The sequence below is a fragment of the Microtus pennsylvanicus genome, chromosome 22, assembly GCF_037038515.1.
Source record: "Microtus pennsylvanicus isolate mMicPen1 chromosome 22, mMicPen1.hap1, whole genome shotgun sequence".
NCBI classification, from domain to species: Eukaryota; Metazoa; Chordata; class Mammalia; order Rodentia; family Cricetidae; genus Microtus; species Microtus pennsylvanicus.
The window spans coordinates 19,965,718-19,987,887 of NC_134600.1; the positions used below are offsets into that span (position 1 = coordinate 19,965,718).

The 22,170-nt window shown below is 38.6% G+C and overlaps 1 protein-coding gene across 4 annotated transcripts in view; it reads left to right on the forward strand.

Annotated features, from left to right (window-relative positions):
• LOC142839754 (zinc finger protein 431-like) overlaps window positions 1-17,673 on the forward strand; it is a 40,842-nt gene extending 23,169 nt beyond the window's left edge. For 2 of the 4 annotated variants that reach the window (XM_075956039.1, XM_075956040.1), the window contains one exon: window positions 104-3,998. In XM_075956039.1, the coding sequence (XP_075812154.1) occupies window positions 104-1,553 (1,450 nt within the window). In that variant the 3' untranslated portion in view covers window positions 1,554-3,998. Of the gene's footprint in view, window positions 1-103; window positions 3,999-4,529; window positions 6,195-8,506; window positions 8,697-17,591 lie in introns of those variants that run through there. The other 2 variants (XM_075956041.1, XM_075956042.1) reach the window with 2 other exon arrangements.
• Window positions 17,674-22,170: the final 4,497 nt, after the last annotated feature.

A 22,170-nucleotide genomic window follows, 5' to 3' on the forward strand; every position in this document is an offset into this window, starting at 1 on the left:
GTGTAAATTATCCTTGCAGTATTGAAAGAAATCAAACTGGAGAGAAGTTTTCAGTATATTCTCACTGTGGTAAAGTCTTGTCTTATAACTCTTATCTTCTAAGGAATGAAAAAATACATAGCGGAGAAAAATGCTTTGAAATTAAGCAATGTGATGAAGTCTTTTCTTATCACAATCATTTTGAAATGCATAAAAGAACACACACTGGAGAGAAAGCCAATGAGTATGGTCAAGATGATGAAGACTTTCTTCTTTATGAAAATCATCAAAGTCATAAACGAACACATACTGGAGAGAAACCCTATGAATATGGTCAAGATGATAAAGACTTTCTTCTTTATGCAACTCATCAAAGTCATAAACGAATATATACTGGAGACAAACATTATGAAAGTAATGAGTATGGTAAGGCATTTACACAGACCATTGCTCTTCAATACCATAAAGTAATACATACTGGAGAAATACCCTATGAATGTAATCAGTGTGCTAAGGCCTTTGCATGTCACAGTGATCTTCAAAGGCATAATAGAACACATATTGGAGAGAAACCCTATGAATGTAATCAGTGTGGCAAGGCCTTTACACGTCATGGTCATCTTCGAGTGCATAAAAGAACACATACTGGAGAGAAACCCTATGAATGTGACCAGTGTGGTAAGGTCTTTGCACGACATAATAATCTTCAATTGCATCAAAGAACACATACTGGAGAGAAACCCTATGAATGTAATCAGTGTGGTAAGGCCTTTGCACGACATAATAATCTTCAATTGCATCAAAGAACACATACTGGAGAGAAACCCTATGAATGTAATCAGTGTGGTAAAGCCTTTGCACACCACAGTCATCTTCAAAGCCATAAAAGAACACATACTGGAGAGAAACCTTTTGAATGTAATCAGTGTGGTAAGGCCTTTGCACAACACAGTACTCTTCAAAGCCATGAAAGATCACATACTGGAGAGAAACCTTATGAATGTAATCAGTGTGGTAAGGCCTTTGTATGTAACAGTCATCTTCAAAGGCATAAAAGAACACATACTGTAGAGAAACCCTATGAATGTAATCAGTGTGGTAAGGCCTTTGCTCAACACAGTAATCTTCAATTGCATAAAAGAACACATACTGGAGAGAAACCTTATGAATGTAATCATTGTGGTAAGACCTATGCATGGCACGGTGATCTTCAAAGGCATAAAAGAACACATACTGGAGAGAAACCCTATGAATGTAATCACTGTGGTAAGACCTTTGTTCAACACAGTAATCTTCAAACGCATAAAAGAACACATACTGGAGAGAAACCCTATGAATGTAATCACTGTGGTAAGGCCTTTGCAGCTCAGAGTAGTCTTCAAAATCATAAAAGAACACATACTGGAGAGAAACCCTATGGATGTAATCATTGTGGTAAGGCCTTTGCACGTCATGGTCATCTTCGAGTGCATAAAAGAACACATGCTGGAGAGAAACCCTATGATATAAGCAGTATGGTAAGGCCATTGCACGACATAATCATCTTTAATTGCATAAAAGAACACATACTGTAGAGAAACCCTATAAATGTAATAAGTGTGGTAAGGCCTTTGCACACCACAATAATCTTCAAAGCTACAAAAGAACACATACTTGAGAGAAACCCTATGATTGTAAGCAGTGTGGTTTCGCCTTTGCTCAATGTGGTGCTCTTTAAATGCATAAAAGAACACATACTTGAGAGAAACTGAATGATATCAGTGTGAGAAGGCCTTTGTAGACCCCAGTAATCTTAAAAGGCTTAAAATGTAATATACTTTAGAGATACCTGTTAATGGAATGTGGTAAATTCTTTTTCATAATCATCTCCAAATACGTAATATGAGCCCTTCTGTAGAGAAACCCTGAAGTTAATTTGTATACTTTTCAAAAACATGGAAAAAAATCATACTGTAGTGAAACTCTATAAATGAATTTAGTGTCATAATGTTTTGTGCTTCACAGAATCATAAGACTTTGTGTGTAGTCATCTGAGAAAGCTTGTGGATATTATCATAATCTTTTGGACCTCAGGAAAAAACTGGGGGCTTATTTTAAATTGTTCTTTCATATGTTAAGCCACTTATAGTCAGTTAACCAAAATCAGTTATTGTGTAGAAAAAAGTTTGATAATGTCAACAATTTGTTTATGCATCATTATACCTCTCTTTATTTTAGTTTAAACCAGCTAATTAATGGATAAAACCTTATTGGTTACAGGAAGGGTATTCCAACTTTGGTCTTCAAACCAGAGCCAAAGGAAAGAACTTTGTCTCTAAATCTAGAACTAGATAAAGAAACAACATCTCCCTGAAAACAGCCAAAATATTAAAAAGGCCCAGTGAAAGAAACACAAGTTGGCTCTCAAACCAGAACCATAAAATCCTAAAGGTTTCAACAATGTTTTTAAGCTCAAAGGATACCATTTGCTGAAATGTGAGAGGCATGAAGAGTCAAATCTCTCATATATTTACTTGTATGTTTTGTATAAAAGTATCCTTAGAAGTTGGGGATAAATTTATGGTTATCAGAAGATTGGCAGTGGTCATCAAGAAGGTAGATAGAAGGCGGTTACAAGGAATATTTTCTGAAAAATAAAGATGGCTTGAAGTAATAAATGATGGAAAAATCACCCTTAACAGTGGCCGCAAATAATATAAAATATTATGGAATTACCAAGTAAAAAAGTGAAAGGACTGTAGGAAAAGAACATTAAATCTTTGAAGAAGACACCAGAGAATGGGAAGATGTCCCTTGCCCTTGTTAGGTAGAAATCAACATAGCAATCTACAGGCTCACTACCATTCCCATGTAAATATCAGAAAAATTCTTCACATATCTCAAAATAAAAACACTTAACTTTATATAGAAAAGCCAAAAAATTGCAGGATAGCCAAAACTATCCTATATAAAAATAATTTCTGGAGGCATCACATTCCTTGATTTAGTCAGATGAATACAGAGCTACAGTACTGAAGAGAGCCTGGTGTTGGCACAAAAACAGATAGGACTAATGGAACTGATTCTAAGACCCAGATATCAATCCACTTGCCTACTACACCTGATTTTTGACAAAGCACCAAAAAATATAAAATGGATAAAACATATTTAACTAATGGTGCTGGCATAACTGAATATCAATGTGGGGAAGAATGAAAGTAGATCCACATCTATCATCATGAACAAAACTCAAGTCCCAATGGATCAAAGACTACAATATAAAGACAAACACACTGAACTACATAAAACAGAATGTTGGAAGTACACTGGAACACATTGGTAAAGAGGACCACTTTCAAATTATAACCCCAGGCATCACAGACACTGAGAAAAATAATAAATGAGATCTCCTGAAGCAAAAGTTTCTGTAAAATAAAAAACATGATCAACAACACAAAAAGGCAGTCTGTAGTATGGGAAAAGATATTCACCTACCCCACATTGGACAAAAGACTGATCTTCAAAACATACAAAGAACTTAAATAATTGGTCATCAAATAAAAAATGGAGTACTCCAATTAAAAATGGAGTACAGATCTAAATAAAAAACTTTTTTAACATATGAATCTAAAATGACTGAGAGACACTTAAGGAAATTTCCAAACTCCTTAGTCATTAGAGAAATGATAATCAAAACAAATCTGAGATTCCCTCTTAACATCTATAACAATAGGCAAGATCAAAACACTGATGACAACTTAAGCTGGAGAGGGTGTGGAATTAAGGGAACATTCCTTCATTGCTGATGGGGTTACAAACTGAGTCAGCTACTTTGGATATCAGTATGGTTATTCCATAGAAAATTAGAAAGCTACCTGCCTGGTTGTGAGGCATGGCTTTAATCTCTGCACTTGGGAGCCAGAGATAGATCTCTGTGACTTCAAGGCCAACCTGGTCTACAAAGGTAGTTCCAGTACAGGCTCCAAAGTTAAAGAGAAACCCTGTTTTGGAGAACCGAAAATTAAAAAAAAAAAAAAGACTGAAAGGAAATTAGGAAACAGCTTATTTTAAGACCCAGCCATGCCCTTTGGATATGTACTCAATGGATGCTTGTTGGGTGTGGTAGTACACACCTTTAATCCCAACACTTGGGAGGCAGAGGGAGATTGACCTCTGTGACTTCTAGGTGTGGTAGCACAGGCCTTTAATCCCAATGCCTGGGAGGCAGAGACGGGAGGATCTCTGAGAGTTCAAGGACAGCCTTGTCTACAGAGTTATTCCAGGACAAAGATATATGGAAAAACTGTCTCAAAAAGTAAAAATAAACAAAATAGAGTTAAAATAAAGCTGTACAAAGATGGGAAACAAACAGAGAATTTTGATACTGTATGCTATTATGCTCTCTTTGAATTGTTTGAATGCTGACGAAGGAGCAACAGATGCCAAAAGATATTTGTTTATAAATGCTGCTGAACTAATCCAATGTAGAGATTTTGAAAATACCTTGACTTTAGAATTTGGATCTAAGGATATGATACTTTGCAAAGGAGTTTCTTCTTTTGTTTTCACAGAGGATGAAACCCTGTGGATTGCTTCTATCCCAATATGGTATGATGGACCACCCCCTCCTGAAAGGTTGCTGTGAACACCCTCAAAAAATCACTTCACTCAACTGCCAACTGAGATGACCCTTGCACACAGGTTACCCCGTGAAAGATATGATTAACAGCGCCCCAATGCAGCAGGAAGCAGTTTGGAGAGAAATAACTACGCCCATATTCCCAAATATTGTTTATAAATGTTCTTTTATGTTTAAAGGGGGATATGATATAGATATGAATAATTTGCATTGATATGGATTTTGTTTTAGTGGTTTAAATTTAAGGTCAATTTTGTTATATGTATATGTATTATGTATATGATTAAGGTATTGTAATTGTGTATTTCATTTAAAAATGTAATGTCTATAGGTTGTTAATGGATAATCAACAATAGTCAAGTTTGTAGTCATGTTAGTTAGATTTTCTAGATATATAGAGATATATTTCAGTTAGATAGGCATTCTTCATATCTTTTAAAGACTATGGAATATGCTATTTAATGTTTTAATAACTTAGGGTTTTTCGTGACAATGAGACACATCTCCTCCTGGCAGCACCAGCTACTTCAAGAGGAAGATGGGCATCGAAGAGGCTCCTTATGGAGTTTAATAACCATTTGGGCAAGAAACTGCTCTTGCCTGGACTGTTGCATAAAATGGACACAGAGAACCCACAGAGAGAGGACTGCTGAACTTGCCTAAAAGTGAGATGGTCTTTCAGGGTTCCTGATTCATGAGAGTCTGCAAGACATTCTGCAGGACACAGCAGAAAGTGACTGAACTGTCTTTGAAATTTCCTGCTTTATGGAAATGTCTCCTGGAAACCATGGGTCTGTAGGCCGAAGATGGATGCCCCAACAGTACAGAGAAACTTTGTAGACTGTCCAGGCAGCGAGATGTCTCTGTCATTTCTAGAGTTTGGAAGTTGCTTATTTCTTGTTTGCTTAGGTAATATTGTATCTTTCTGGAGTCTTTGATGGAGTTGAAGAATAATTAGTTATAGTTATAATTTTCCTTAGTTATGATAAAGATAAAATAGATGTAAATATTGTAATTTTTACTTGATAACCATTTTGTTATATGTAATTTTGCTATGTTAAAGTTAAAGCCTTCCTTTTTTTGTTTAAACAGAAAAGGGAAATGATGGAGGAAGGTCATTGGTTAAAAAAATAAAGAAACTGCTTGGCTGGCCCTCATAGGTTAAAACATAGGTGGGAGAAGTAAACAGAACAGAATGCTGGGAGGAAGAGGAAGTGAGCTCAGAGGCCATGCTCCCCTCTCCTGGGCAGACGCGATCGATTAAGCTCCGACCCAGGATGGACGTAGGCTAGAATGTTCCCGGGTGCTACACACATTATTAGAAATGGGATAGTCCAGGTGCGAGAGTTAGCCGAGAAGAGGCTAGATATAATGGGCCAAGCAGTGTTTAAAAGAATACAGTTTGTGTGTTGTTATTTCTGGTGTAAAGCTAGCTGTGCGGGAGCCGGGCGGGATGAAAAGCAGGCCCGCAGCTCCTACAACAGATGCTCAATCATACCACAAGGAATAATGCTCAACTGTCTTCACAACAACATTATTTGTCAGAGCCAGAACCTGAAAACAACCCCTCCACTGAAGAATGGACAAAGAAATTGCGGTATGTTTACACAATGGAGTATTACACAGTGGATGAAAACAATTACATCTTGAAATTTATGTGCAAATTTATGGATCTAGAAAACATCCTAAAAGAGTGAGTTAACCTTGAGCCAGAAAGAAAAATATATGTACTCACTTGTAAATGGCTTTTAGACATAAAACAGAGGACAGTCAGCCTACAATTCACAATTCCCAGAACATATACAACAAAGAGGAAACAGAGACATACATAAATCTATTCTATATAGGCCATAGAGAAAGACAAGATCTTAGTAAATTTGGAACATGTGAATCATGGGAGAAGGGGAGGGGGGAGGAAGGGTGAGTATTGGATAGTTATATACTTGAATAAAAAACAATTAAAAAATCCTTGATACACAGCTGTTTGTGGGTGAATTATACAAAGTGATAGTATAAAATGAATAGCTGAAATATGGAACTTTGCTTCATTTTGTAGCGGAAAAAATACTTCCTCTTGCTAAGGCAGACTGATTTATGATATTTAATTAAAAACAATCCACACATTTTCCAAAAGAAAATTAAAGATTTGTACCATATCTCCCAATCTTCCCAAACCTATAATCACACATACAAACACATGAGACAGAAGTGTTTGATTTTACTTAATATAGCTACATTCATTCTAAGTTCATCATGTAACACTGAGTTCATGTTTTAATGATGAATTTTGAAAGCTGTACAAGTCAGAGTGACAGACTCTGAACTATATGAGTACTAATTGAATCTTTGACTTTTGAAAACACCAAGTTAGAGTGTAAGAATATCTTGGGCTTTTATAGGTCAAATGAGGACCTACAGAGCAATGGATCTTATATACAATATAGCTAGCATCCAGAATCAAGAGCTGGATTCAAGAAAGCAACCACACACTTTACAGATTCATTTATACTGTAAGAGACCATGCCCAAGTGGATTGATATCTTAAAGCTATTGAGTGGAGGAGCTCTCACAGCACCTACCCATTTAACTTAATAAGAAATTCCAAACCCTATACAAAACTATGCACACAAGAAACAGATGTCAAAAGTAAAGTTAGAATTACAATAAGCAGCCAGGCAGTGGTGGTGCACGCCTTTAATTCCAGCACTTGGGAGGCAGAGGCAGGCTGGTCTACAAGAGCTAGTTCCAGGACAGGCTCCAAAACCACAGAGAAACCCTGTCTCGGAAAAAAAAAAGAATTATGATAAGCATAATCAATATTAAGGAAGGAATACATCCTAATGGTTTGATAAGCATTCTATCCTAAGGAATCCATGTTGCAGTAAAAATGGCTTAACTAGATTATAAGAGGGTGGTAAGTATGATTATCTCATCTTCAACTGCATCAAAGGCCTGAGAAGAGCAATAATATTGCTTGAGTAGGCAGGTAGTGCAGTCTAGCAGCTTCCAAAAAGTGTAGTAGATGACAGAGAAAACTGACTGAGCAATCAACCAAAGTCTCATCACAGTGTTGAAGAATAAGACTTCATATCAGAATATAAAACAATCTTTAAACAAGTATGCAGTAAAGCAGGACAATGACCTCAAGATGTAAACAATGTATAAAAATCTTGATCAGAGGTAGAGTTATATAATGCAATATGATCAATATATCATAAAATTGCATCAATAAAAATATGTTTTAAACAGAGGTAGAATGATGCATTTATACAATCTGAGAAAATATCCTTTTATAGTTGTTACAAATATTGTAAACAAAAACAAACATTCTATATAATAAATATAATTAGAATATGTGTCAATATACAATAGTTTATACCAATGTAAATCCATAAATAACAGTTCACAAGTATTCCTTTTATTACAAACTGTTATTATTAGTGTGAGTAAGTAATCTACCTATTATCCAATTCCATTTTCCCTCTTTTTGAGATCTCTGGGTGTACATAATTTCACCCAATCATATGACCTGCCCAGCAGGTCCTAAGTTACTTCAGGGTCTTGAAGAGGCACTATCTGAAAGACATGGGAGGAAAGTGAAAGGGACGCCAAGCAGTATTTTGTCAAGACATCCGTTTATCAAAGCAAGTTTCATGTTTTAAATACTTCTCAGGTAGGAGCTCGGGCAGGGGGAACTGATGAAAGGGGGAAGGGAAGGAGGGGCTAGGTAGCTAGGCAACTAAGTGGGGCAGTTTGACAGCTAAGCAGGACAGTTGCAAGGCCAGTGGCTAGAAAACCTGCTGTTAGTGATAAGCAGCAAGCTTTGAAGACACTCTGGTGCTTTCCAGAGCTTGAGTCGCCACGATCAGCACATAATGTTTTGGCTAACTTTATGTTTTCTGTCTCAAGATTTTTACTTCAAGGCCCTGTGAGATGTGAGAAAGGAGAAGGCTGAAATGGCTCCTGACAAACCTATATGAGTAATAATCAACTCTTAAATGTTGTCCCTGACCGTGAAGACAAACTTTGTTGGGAGAGAGAATGGCATCTTCTAGAATTGCTTCCAGGGACGATGTTCTTTCTATGGGATAGTATAAAGGTAAAATGATGATTAAATTTCAAGATTGTTGTTTTGGATAATTGCAAATGGTTTCTGAGTATTCGATAGGGTTCTTCTGAAGTTCTTATTTGGAATTCTGGCTAGAACGTTGTAACAAGGTGCACCATATCTGCAGCTTGAACCCATAAATCGGTCTCATAGTGCTATCAGCATCATGCCGTCACATCAACCAGGTAGAGACACTGTGGGGCCCCAATGTCTTCTTCTTGGAAGCTGTTCTTTGTTGAAAATGTAAGCATTATTCATGTAGACATATTTTCAGTGAAAGATAAGATATAGACAAAATGGGCATGAAGGAAAGTAAAATGTTCCTTTAAAATGGATCTTCTTTCTGTCCCATACCAGAAAGCTGTTGACATGAGACTGAGTTTTGAATTTTTCTTTTAACATCATGCTTGGATTTTGAGAAGGATAGACATTGTCTAATTCTAAAACCATTTCTGATTCTGAAGTAGAGATGTAAACACAAAAAGACATCTTCTAAAGCTGTAGCCCATACAAAGCACCTAACAGATTATCTCTCTGGGGGTGTGCCTCCCCACAGGTTTACAGGTCAGTATCTGCCCCCTTCCTGAGATACAAAGCATACAGTGTGACAAACCGAACCAGAAGAGACAGATCAGCTACTACAGGTGAGGGAAAAATGAAAAATATTCCAGATAGTGAGAATAGTGCAAGCCATGGCTTAGAGCTGCAGCAAAGTCAGCAGGACCTTTAGAGCCATTCATCCCTGTGCCATCAGAGCAGCAAGATCACACATCTGCCCTAAGCCAGAAACTCTGGAAGGAAAACACACTGTTTTAACAGTCTTACAAATAATTCCAGTATGTGTGTAAGTTTTAGGACCTCTGATCCAGGCTACCAGCTCTCAAAGGCTGTTTTCAGGTCACTTCTCTGTGATAGGATAGAAGTTGAAGTGGGTGTAAGTTCAGATAAGTTTGGAAGTGCATAGTCTACATTGTCTTTGGAGAGCTTCCAATAAACATTAGCCATTTAGAGGTTTCAAGAAGTCCTACAGTAAAGACCTTTATTTCTCATTTAGCTTTGGCTCTCTCTGATTCTGCCTATTCATACTTCCATAAATACCCTCTTAGGAAAATTATCCGCACTAGTCACATGGATGCGATGTAACCTACAGAAGATGAGGAGACTGTCCCCAAGTCACAGAACATGTATCCATGTTGGAAAAGACCTTAAAAATTTTTTTGTTCTCAATACACTGCATCCTCTGTCCTTCCACTGTACTGTGTATCCAGGCATAACTCTGCATTATGTAGGCCAGAATCAGGACAAAAGTCCCTGCATTTATCTTGAAGCAAATTTCTGACTACTCATCCCTGGAAGACCTATTCTTTTCTCTGTGCTCAGTTATGTACCTAGTGACCCTGCTCAAGACACTGCCTTCATGGCTGTGTGCATGTTGGATCCCTGCCTACACACACCCATATACAATTTCTGAGTAATATTTCCACTTAGACAATCTGCTACACATCTCTTTTGTGTCTCTGATGCTGTTGCACCTACTATCATCCCAGAAGAACATCTCTCTGATGGCTGTGACATCCAGATGCATTTGAGACATTCCACAGGCTCCACAGAGTACCTGCTGCTTGTCATCATGGCCTGTGATCACTGCCTTGCTATTCGTCAGCAACTGAGGTACCCGTGCACATGAGCCACAGCTCTTTCTTCATGCCTCCAAGAGTCTTCTCGGTACTCTACCTCTTCCGGTTGTTGACACAAACAGTTGTTGCCATTAGACTGTCATTGTTTGGCCACCAAGTTTTCAGAAAGTTCACCTGCAAGGTCCTGGGTGTGCTGAAGCTGGCCTTTGGTGACACATCAGTTAGTAATGACTTTGTCTCTGTGGGTGCCATCCTTCTGCTGCCTCTACTCAAGTACCTCATTTGCCTTTCCAACCTGCCAATCCTGGTCACTTTGCTAAAGGTGCTCTCAGCCAGCAGGCCCTGAAAATGCCTTTCTACCTGCTTGGAGCACCTTGCTGTGGTCCTATTTTCTATGGTATCATCATGTTCATGTACCGGAAACCTGTGAACACAAAGAGCTAGATCTCTAACATGGTCTTTACAGTGTTCTGCATTGTGGACTTCACACCCATGAAGCAGGCAGTCATCTGCAAAGATAGGGATCTTGACTTTATGTCTGTGTCATCAAATGCCAATACCAATGCAGGGCAGATTATAGAACTATGGGGACCTCCACTCTAGAGACACAGTCTGTCTAACTAAGTCTGTCAATCTAACTCCCCAGTTTTCTCCTGTCTTGAACTTGTGTGAGCTAGTGCCCAGCATTTTAATGCGATCTAATCTCAAGACTTCAGCCTTCGCTAGTTTCCTTCATTCACAACTATAATACAAACATTTGTAGGGCTAATGCAGATTGATGGTTAAATTAATGCCATCCTGTGCTATGTAGTGTGACCAGTACCAAGAAAATAAATAGATACTAGACATTAGTATTTCCTTTCTTAATGTGTCCTCAGTGGGGCACTGGGAGTACCATTTCAAGTACTACTTCAGAGTGCATCATTTCCTGCCTGACAGTCACAAATGGCTCCTCACTGCTCTCAAAAAGATGTTCATCAGCAGGACCTCACAGCTCCCTACGTGCCTGCCTGCCTGCCTACTTCCTAGCCTTCTCTCAGACATTTCAGTCACACACAATTGCCTAAACTTGTTTACTGCCACAGCTCTATGGCATTTCAAGGTCCCTGCCAGCAAGTAAGTTGCAACATTATGTCCACAGACAACACTCAAGTCCTCTCTCTGTAGTCAGCCCTCCTGCCTCAAACAGTCAGAGTTTGCCCTGGCAGGATGGCCCAGAAAGCCGGCATTTTAAAACAGCACAACATTTTCCTGCTATGGCTGAAAACAAGCGTGCAGTCAGTTTTTCAATACCATTTAAGTGTTTCGTGGCAGGACCTCTTAACGAGCTGCAGGGTTTTGCAGCTAAAGCTGAGTCAGGAAGCCTCTCTTAGATGAGAGCGCTTGCTTGCCTCTAGCAAGTAGAGTTGACCCGAGAAATTGTTGCTACCAAGAAAACATGCTTTACTCTTTCCCAAGCTTTCTCAGGCTTTCAGTGGATTTAGCTGTCCACACATCTGGGCGCCATTCTGTTGCAGGAGCTGGAGGCCTGCTTTTCGTCCCACCAGGCTCCCACATGGCTAGCTTTACACCAGAAATAACAACATACAAACTGTATTCATTTAAACACTGCTTGGACCACTAGCTCTAGCCTCTTATGGGCTAATTCTCATATTTTGCCTAACCCATTTTTAGTAATCTGTGTAGCACCCCTAGGTGTGCTTACCGGGAAGATTCTAGCCTACGTCCATCCTGGGTCGGAGCTTCATTGATCGCATCTGCACGGGAGAGGGGAGCATGGCCTCTCTTTTCTTTTGAATGGAATATTATATAGATGTATGTTAAGACCATTTGAGTCATAATATCTGTTAGTTCTCTTATTTCACTGTTCATTTTTTTTTTGTCTGATTGACCTGGCCAGTGGTGAGAGGGGAATATTGATATTTTCCACTATTAGTGTGTGGAGTTTAATGTATGTTTGATGCTTTAGAAGTGTTTCTCTTAAATATCAGGGTGCCCTTGCATTTGGGGCATAGATGTTCAGTAATATTTCTCTTGATGGATTTTTCCTGTGACTAATATGAAATGACCTTCTTTGTCTCTTTTGATTGATTTTTGCTTGAATTATATTTTGTTAGATATTAGGATAGCTACACCTGATGTTTCTTAGGTCCATTTAATTGGAATCCTTTTTCCTAACCCTTTACTCTGAGACAATGTCTGTCTTTGAGGTTGAGATGTGTGTGTGTTTTTTTTTTTTGTATGCAGAAGAAGGATGGATTGTGTATTCATATGCAATCTGTTAGCTTGTGTTTTTTTATAGGTGAGTTGAATCCATTTACATCAAGGGATATTAATGACCAGTGATTGCTATCTCCTGTTAATTTAGTATTCATTGTTGGTGATATTAACTTGTGCATTTTTCTCTTCTTTGGAATTTGCCTCTATGTGACCATCAATTGTCTGTGTTTTTGTGGGTTAAGCCAGGTTTCTTCAGTTGGAGTTTTCCTTTTAGTATTTTGTGCAGGGGTGAGTTTGTGTCTAGGTACTAGTTAAATCTAGTTTTTTCATGGAATGTCTTTTTTTTTCCTTCTATGGTAATTGAAAGTTTTGTTGGGTGTAATAGTCTGGGCTGGCATTCCTGGTCTCTTAATGTCTGCATAATGCTTGATCATGACCTTCTGGCTTTCATTGTCTCCAATGAGGAGTCAGGTATAATTCTGTTAGGTCTACCTTTATACGGTACTTTGTCACATACCACCCTCGACCTGCAAGGAATGACGTGACCACCGGAGTTCTTCTCACTGCAGTTTCTTCCAGGACTTTATTTACAGCAATCTATCACCTTCTCCTTCTCTTTCCCTCTCTCTTCTCTCTCTCTCTCTCTCTCTCTCTCTCTCTCTCTCTCTCTCTCTCTTCTCTCTCTTTCTCTCTCTTTCCCCTCTCTCCCCGGGCAAACCTCTCCCAGCCCTTAATTAGGCATGGGCTGCCAACCCCGAACTGCCAGGTGGGCACTGCCCATAGGTTCACGCATATGCAGGCAGCTGATAATCATTGCGTTATCATAGCATAAGTCAGGTCTTGGCTATCTCAGGAGTTGATTATACATCTCCATCAGGTGTGATTTCATGCAGCTGCTACAGTTCTCCCTGTTGTTTTGTAAAGCCACAGGCAAGAGTAGAGGTCTGATCTCTGTTAAAAATGAAACATGTACTAGTGTTTGTCCAGGTGTCATCCACTCAGAGAACACTACACCTGCCTGGTGCCTTTTTACAGAGGTGGGAGTTAGATACCAACCCATATGCAATCAGACTTGCTCTTCTTGAAGTTGATGTATGCTTACCTCAAGTGCAGTGCGCAAGCCTCGCATGCTGTGCTCGCTTACATCTCTAGCCAAACTTGGGGAGACTGTCCTGCTTCAATGACCGTGAAAGCCTGTATGATCATAACTGCCTTGCAATGCTGTGAAACCCTTATGTGACAAATGCACCATAGGCATACCAGGGAGGCAAGCACCATTAAGCTTGCCAGGGCTCTTATTCCTGCCCACTCCCTCAGATGATCCATGGAGTGATCCAGGAAGATAGTTCTTCTGCCAAGCTGGTATCCATGTGTGTGGAATTTGCAGTCACCATCACCACCTGCAGCTTTTCCAGTTGTTGTTCGAATTCACCAGACCAATTACCTAAAAGACAGCTAGACAATTCTTTAAATTTTTCATATGCCTGAGCTGTTGACAAAATAGTGTTGTAATTAATATAGTTTTGTGTGATTATTCAGGTCTGGGAGGTCAGGAAACAAAAGTATAGTCTCTATTTACACATCATCCACACCATATGGAGTGAGGTCTGACCTCCAACAGTGGTCTGCTGTTGTGGAAAATTATTTTCACTGTGTAAAGGTGCGCTACATTTTTTTATGCCTTTTTAATGATGCAAACATGTTTTACATTTTTTTTTTTTGGTTTTTTGAGACAGGGTTTCTCTGTGGCTTTGGAGCCTGTCCTGGAACTAGCTCTGTAGACCAGGCTGGTCTCAAACTCACAGAGATCCGCCTGCCTCTGCCTCCCGAGTGCTGGGATTATAGGCGTGCGCCACCATCGCCTGGCTTGTTTTTCATTTTTTGATTAAATAAAATTAACCTGTGATCAACAGGCTGCATCACCAACCATCTGACAGGAAGCTGTAGGGAGAAACTAAGTGTAGTGAGTTTTTAAGTGGGGGGCTGAGTAGAAGGACACTCCTCTTTTCATAAATGCAAGCAACAAGGACACATTAGGAACTTGATATTCAACCTCTCTGAGCTAGCAGGAATTTCCCTCAACATTTAAATACTGACTTCCATAGAAGGATAGAGATTTAGATATAGATTTTCTTAGTGTCTTGACAGGATCCCCTATCTCATATCTCTGTGAGTCTGAGGTCAGTTCCTGAGGGAACACAATTCCTTCATTGCTGTATCCCATAGGACAAACTGCTGCTGGTAAATGCGGAGATGCAATTGCTGTTTGGGACAGAAGCTGCTTGAGGTGCAGTCAGTGTATTGAATGCAAAACATCAGTGTGGCCCTCCTGCTAGCTGACTCCAGGCCACCACAGCCCCTCAAAAGCACTCTGTCTGCCCTTTTGGCTTGCCCCTGTCTACTGGGACTCAGTGAGGCAGGCTAGAAAGAGCAAGGAAATAATGGAGCAGAACAAGGAATGAATGCTACCCCCCCCATGGAGTCTAGTTGGTATATTTTCCTCACTAAGAGTCAAGAAACTTCAACACAAGTGATAAAACACGTAGTTTCTGCAGAGGCAGGATGCATCATTCTAAAGATATCTCAAAGAAAATGTTCAAGACGATCAATAACTCAAGATGGCCGATGAGGTTGTATGCCTCCAATCCCTGCATTCAGGAGGGAGAGGCATGAAGATCACCATGAGTTTGAGGCCAGACTGGTCTACAAAGAAAGTTTCAGGACAACCAGAATGGTTACACAGAGAAACCTTGTTGCCTGGGTAAAAATAAATATATAAACACCTAACCACAAAACAATCAATACCTCTCTTTAATTAAGGCCAGAATGTCTATGCCTTGCATTTAATTGTGTTAACATACCATACTCATTCCTATATCTAATTAATACACCTTACAATTTCATTTACAAAAGAAATACCTGAGGATGAGGAATAACACCTGGAAGCATGACTCAGCAGTTAAGAGCACTTACTGTTCTGCAGAGGATTCACACCACATAGCAGATCACAGCATAGATCCAGGTGACCCGATGCCCTCTTTTGGCCTCCATGGACTCTGCAAAATTATGATGCACATATAGATAAGCAGGCAAATATTAATATACATAAAATAAAATAATCAATTTTTAAATTCATATACTTCTACTTTCAATTTGTACTAAATCTTTAAGTTTTATAAATTACATTATTTGATTTTATTTCTTATTTTTTAAGACAAGGACTTATGTAGCCCATTGTTGGTCTGGAACTCACTATGTAGACCAGTGTCTGCCTGCCTTTGTCGTATGGGAAGTCCCTCAATATACAGTTGCTTTTATTTGTTAATGAATTAATATATAGAAAAAGTAGACAGAGTCAGAGGAGAAGCCATGTAGCTGCCACCAGAGACAGATGCCTCAAACTTCTGGGATTAAAGGCATATACCACTATATCCAACTATGAATTACATCCATTAAGCTATCTGACAAATATTTAAACATCTATTGTAAGGACACCTAAGCACAGTGTCTCTCTCTATGTTGTATCTATCTTGTTATACATACTTTTCCCCTCTATGTCTTTTTGAATTTTGCCGAAAATGGTTTTCTCTTGTGTAGCCAAGGATTTAATTTTACCCAAGTGGTGGTTCCTAAGTAGAGATCTCCCCAAGGGATTGGTAGCAATGCTGGACTGAATCTCCCCCACTGTAGTTGATATACACAGAGTCCCAAGGGGAAGTTGCCACTGCTCATAGATATTTTCTGAGTATGTACAATTCAGGGCTGGCAGCAGTGTGGCTATGCTACATTTTATTCAATCTCTGACAAGATACCATCTTCCCTTACACACTTAGTGAATCAGCTTATATTGATCATGTGCCTATTGTTAACTAAGAAGTGGGAGGGGTAATAAATCAATATAAACTTCTTGGGATATGAACAGAAGGCCTTAAAATGTCAGATCTTTTACTCCTTCCCTGCCATCACTAGGAATCTAGTTTAAGAAAAAGTGAAGGGCACATGTATAGCATGGTGGTGCATAACTATAATTCTCATACTTAGGAGACAGAGATGGAGAGATTAGAATTTAAAGAAACTCCACAAGCACAAAGTAAGGTTGAGATCAGCCTGGAATACATGAAATACATTCGCACATACACATGCGTGCACATGTGCACATATGCACACACTCAGAGAGACATAGAAAAAAGATATTGTTAATTCAATGATTAATATGTACAAATTTTACTTACAGCACAAAATATGTTAATCCACATTACAAAAAATAATGAAACGTTGATGTTTGATGTGCAATTTGAAAAGAATGTTAAAATAAATTTCTGTGACATTCAGTGGTGGTTTTCAACAGATATGAAAAAACATTTTAAAAGAAATATTGGATTATAGAAAATTATCATAGCATAATCAATGGGAGGGGGAAAAGACAAATCATCAAATATTGCATTAGCTTCTGTCCTAATCTTATTTTATAAATTATCTCTCCCATGAAAAGTCTGTAGAAAATTCTTAAAAATTGTGGTGAGATGCTAACAGTTGCTTCCACTCTGCACAAAGATAACTACTCTTCTTTTTTTTTCAATACTGTTAGATATTTCTCTCTGGTTCATGTATTGAAGAGCTACTAGGCTCTATTCCAAAGCAGCTGCCTAATTTTCCAACTCAGTAGCTGTGTGTAAGATGTCTGGTCCCTTGGAAGTCATAAAGACATCTTTAAATGTTCCTTGGCATCTTTCTTTTTAATATTTTGAGCAGTTTATGAACAATTGGTATTGTTGCTTTAAATGTTGGGTAAATTGACCAGAAAAGTAACTTGGCTTCTGCTTTTTATTATTGCCAATTCAACCTTTTTATTGTGGATAAGTTAACCTAGTTTGCTCCTAACTGCTTTGAGGAAACAACATGCCCACAAAGCACATGGGGAAGAAACAACTTATTCCATGTTCTCGAGACAGGAGCTGATGCAGGGGCCATGGTAGGGTGCTGCTTACTGGATTGCTCCTCAGGGCTTGTTCAATCTGATTTCTTACAGCACCCAGGGACACCAGACCCAGAATGAAACCACCCACAATGGACTGGGCCCTCCCATATGAATCATTAATCAAGAAAATGCTCTACAGAATTGTCTTCTGTCTATCTGATGGAGGTGTTTTCTCAATTAGGTTTCTCTACCGAGATAACCCTAGCTTGTGCCAAGCTAATGTACAATTAATCAGAAGAAAGTCTACTCAGAATTTCTATTTCTTCTGGGTGAGTTTGGCTGTGTGTAACAAGCATATGCATGAGTATGATTGTATTTGTATGAACGCTGGTGTGTGTGCACTGCAAGTGTTACAGCTCCACAAGAAACGTGTCCTAACTTGTCAGGATGTCAGGTTATCCCTGAAAGTGTTATAACTCTGGAGAAAAAGGTATCCTAACTTGTTGGAAAGTCCAGATATACTTGCAAGTGTTATAGACATGGAACTAAAGGTATCTTAACATTTCAGCCAGTCATGCTGTACCTACAGCTGTAAGTGAAGGTGTCCTGGGTAATTATGGGGATGAATATAAATCCAATTTAAACTATCGTTATGCTCTGGACCTCTATTATCTTAACCTCACCACAATTACTAAGGTTCTAATCAATTAATTAGTCTTATAGAAGGTACGGTATAGGTGTGGCTACCTCCTGGGACATCTGTTCACAGTTCCTTAGTCCTGTGCCCTTGGGTAGAAAATCACAGAGGCTGAAACAAGTTATTCTGGAATTTCTTATGATATGGTCATTAGAAAGCAGAGGGAAAAATACAGGAAAGGCCAAAATCTGAAGATGCCACAACCCCCAGATGCTGTCACCATCTGGAAAATGAAGAATTGAGCACATGAACTGTGGGGACATCTCATGGTCAAACTGTAACAATGGTGATACACTCCTACACTCCACACATAGACTTCACAATTGATAGCCATTTAATAAGTGTATCTTATCACATATCAATCTGTTTATATAGCAAGTATTCATCTGTTCACATTATGTTTTTATAGCCTGCTTTTTAGGAGGTGTCTGTGGGGCCCGAGGGGTTGTTAAAGTGCTGTGTGCAATAATTGGGTACCTGATTCTGGATTTCCAAAATCCACATAAAATATCAGGTTGTGGGTCTCTAGCCCCGTAATCCAAGCTAAGGGGGAAATGTAGACAAGAGAATCCCTGGAATGTGTTGATTAGCTACAGTAGGAGAATCTTAGAGCTGCAGTGTGAGTTCCTGTCACAAACAAATAAATAGGGGAGAGAGATTGAGGAAGAACCTTTATATCAACATCTGGCTTTCAGACAGACATGTTACACTGCACTTGAGGGACCAGTATCTAGGTGGCTACATAGAACTGTCTTAAAAACTAAATCAAAACCACACAGAGACAAGAAAATTGCTGGAGTTGTGAATGACTGAGAAGACAGGTGAGCTTGTCTTGTGAGCTTAAGGATCTCAATTTGAGCCCCCCCCCCCTCCAGAATCCATGCTGTAGAGAAAAAGAAAAAAAGTATGGTCACAAGGAATTTTAACACCAGTGATGGAACTGGGACATGCAGACAAATAGGTACTGGGTGCTTGTTACCCAGCAAGTCTTTTATACTTAGGAAGTTACAGAGCAATTAAAGACCCCATCTCAAAAAAATAAAAATTCAGTGAGAGTACTTACACCAATGGTTGGCCTCTATCTTCCACACATAAATACACAATGCACACCCACACATACACAATCCTATATGTATACACATCTCCACAAGTATACACACTCATGCACACATATACTCACATATATGCACATAGAGACCTGCACTGACACCTGCAAACAAATGTACATAAAAATCATTGTGAACATTGCTTGTGTGGTTTTTATTCTTTTTTCTTTTCTTTTCTTTCTTTCTTTCATTTTTTTTTTTTGAGACAGGGTTTCTTTGTAGATGTGGAGGCTGTCCTGGAACTACCTTTTGCAGACTAAGATGATTTCAAATTCACAGAGATCTGCCTCTGACTCCCAAGTGCTGGTATTAAGGGCATGCACCCCAACTTCCCAGCTGCATGTGTAGTTTTCTAAATGTTTATCCATGCCTGTGATGATATGAAAGCAGTGATAAGAGGGAAGTTCATAGCACTAAGTGCCCACATAAAATGGAGAAAGCTCACATGAGAGACTTAACAGCATACCTAAAAGCTCTAAATAAAAAGAAGCAAACTCATCCAGGAGGAGGAGAAGACTGGAAATAATCAAACTGAGGGCTGAAATCAACAAAATAGAAACTCAGAAAACAATCCAAATCATCAATGAAACAAAGAGCTGGTTCTTTGAGAAAATCAACAAGATTGAAAAACCCCTATCCAAACTAATCAAAAGGCAGAGAGAGAACACTCAAATTAACAAGATCAGAAATGAAAAGCAGGAACAACAACAGACACTGAGGAAATTCAGAGAATCATTAGGTCTTACTACAATAGCCTGTATGCCACAAAATTGGAAAGTGTAAAATAATGGACACTTTTTTAGATAAATATCATATGACAAAATTAAATCAAGACTAGGTTAACAATTTAAATAAACCTATAAGTCATGAGGAAATAAAAGCTGTCATCAAAAGCCTCCCAACCAAAAAAGCTCAGGACCAGATGGGTTTACTGCAGTATTCTACAAGAACTTTCAAGAAGAACTAATACCTATACTCCTTAATGTGTTCCACATAATAGAAATAGAAGAGTCATTGCCAAATTCTTTTTATGAAGATACAGTCACCCTGATACCAAAACCACACAAAGACTCAACCAAGAAAGAGAGTTACTGACCAATCTCACTCATGAACATTGATGAAAAATACTCAATAAAGTACTGGCAAACCGAATCCAAGAACACATAAAAAAGTCATCCATTATGATCAAGTAGGCTTCCTGCCAGAGATGCAGGGCTAGTTCAACATACAAAATTCTGTCAATGTAATCCATCATATAAATAAACTGAAAGAAAGAAAAACATATGATCATTTCATTAGATGCTGAAAAAGTATTTGACAAAATTCAACACCCCATTGTAATAAAGGTCTTGGAGAGTTTAGGGATACAAGGATCATATCTAAATATAATAGAAGCAATATACACTAAGCTGATAGCTAACATTAAGTTCAATGGAGAGAAACTCAAAGCTATTCTATTAAAATCATGAACAAGACAAGGCTGTCCACTCTCTCCATAGCTCTTCAAAATATTGATTGAAGTTCTAGCAATATGCTGTCATTGTGAAGTCTCTTTTGGATTCAAGCCCAAGTTTATATAGTAAACAGCTTTATAAAGGACAAGATTAGACAGGCAGTGGTGGTGCATGCATTTAAAACCAACACTTGGGAGGCAGAGGTAGGTGAACCTCTGTGAGTTCAAGTCCAGCCTGGTGTACAAGAGCTACTTCCAGGAAAGGCTCCAAAGCTACAGAGAAACTCTGTTGCAAAAAACAAACAAACTAACAAATAAAACAGAACAATGCAAAAAAGAAGCCAGGAGAAGGGGTGTTTAACCACTGAAGCAGATAAAGATTTACAGAGCAAAACTATCCTTCTGATTATGCATGATAATCTAAATATCTCATAATGTAGGGTTAAAAGATACATCATAATGTATAATGTAAAAGATATATTTGAAAAATTTATCAACATTTAAACTAAATAGAACAAGAGTACAAAATAAAATGGAAAACTGCTATCCACATTGTAAAATTTGTTTTTAAATAAACAGCTACTCTGACCTATTCTGACTTCAGAATAAGCTTTCTTATGACACCGAACATGCTGGCTCAGACAAAGCCTAGAGATCCTTCTGCGAAGGACCCAAAAGAGTTCATTTGAACTAGTCCTGACTACTGCCTGTCTCAAGGCTTTTGAATTACTCTACAGGATTTCATTCTTTAAGCTTCATTTTATGCATATGGATGTTTGCTCACCTGTGTCTTTGTGCAGCACCTGCTGAGCCCAGAAGAGTTACAGAAGTTCAAGCAACCTAACCTCTGTCTTTTCAAAAACACCCACTGCTCTGAATTGGTAAGCTATCTCTCAAGCCACATTTTTATTAAAATCTATTTTTATACATTTAAGTAAGATATATGCCATCGCTTTATCCCTTCCTTGTTCTCTTTCCATCCCTTCCCAAATTCTTCTCTTACAGTTTCTTCCTTGTTAAGTATGAGTGAATAGTGTATGAAAATTAGTGAGTTAAATCTGCCGGGTCTGTTGGCTGTGTGTTATGGTTTCAGTCCTAGACATACTGTTTTGAATACACAAATATGGAAATCATCCATGAATGTGGCTAATTTGTCCACTCCCTGTAGAATTTTAGTCTTTATCGAGCAACATGAGTCTGACCTTTAAGTGACCTAAACTGCCTTTGACAGAAAACATTAGTAAGAATAGGAAACTTGGAGTGGTAAATACCTAAGCCAACACTTCCTGGTGCCATGGCCTTGAAGTTCTACAGCTACAGGGAAGACTATGGACACTGTCCACCAATCACAGTATCCCCATGTCCCAATGGTCTCCAAACATACATACCCCATTGACCATCCTCAACTTGAATGACTTTGAAATGATAAAATCC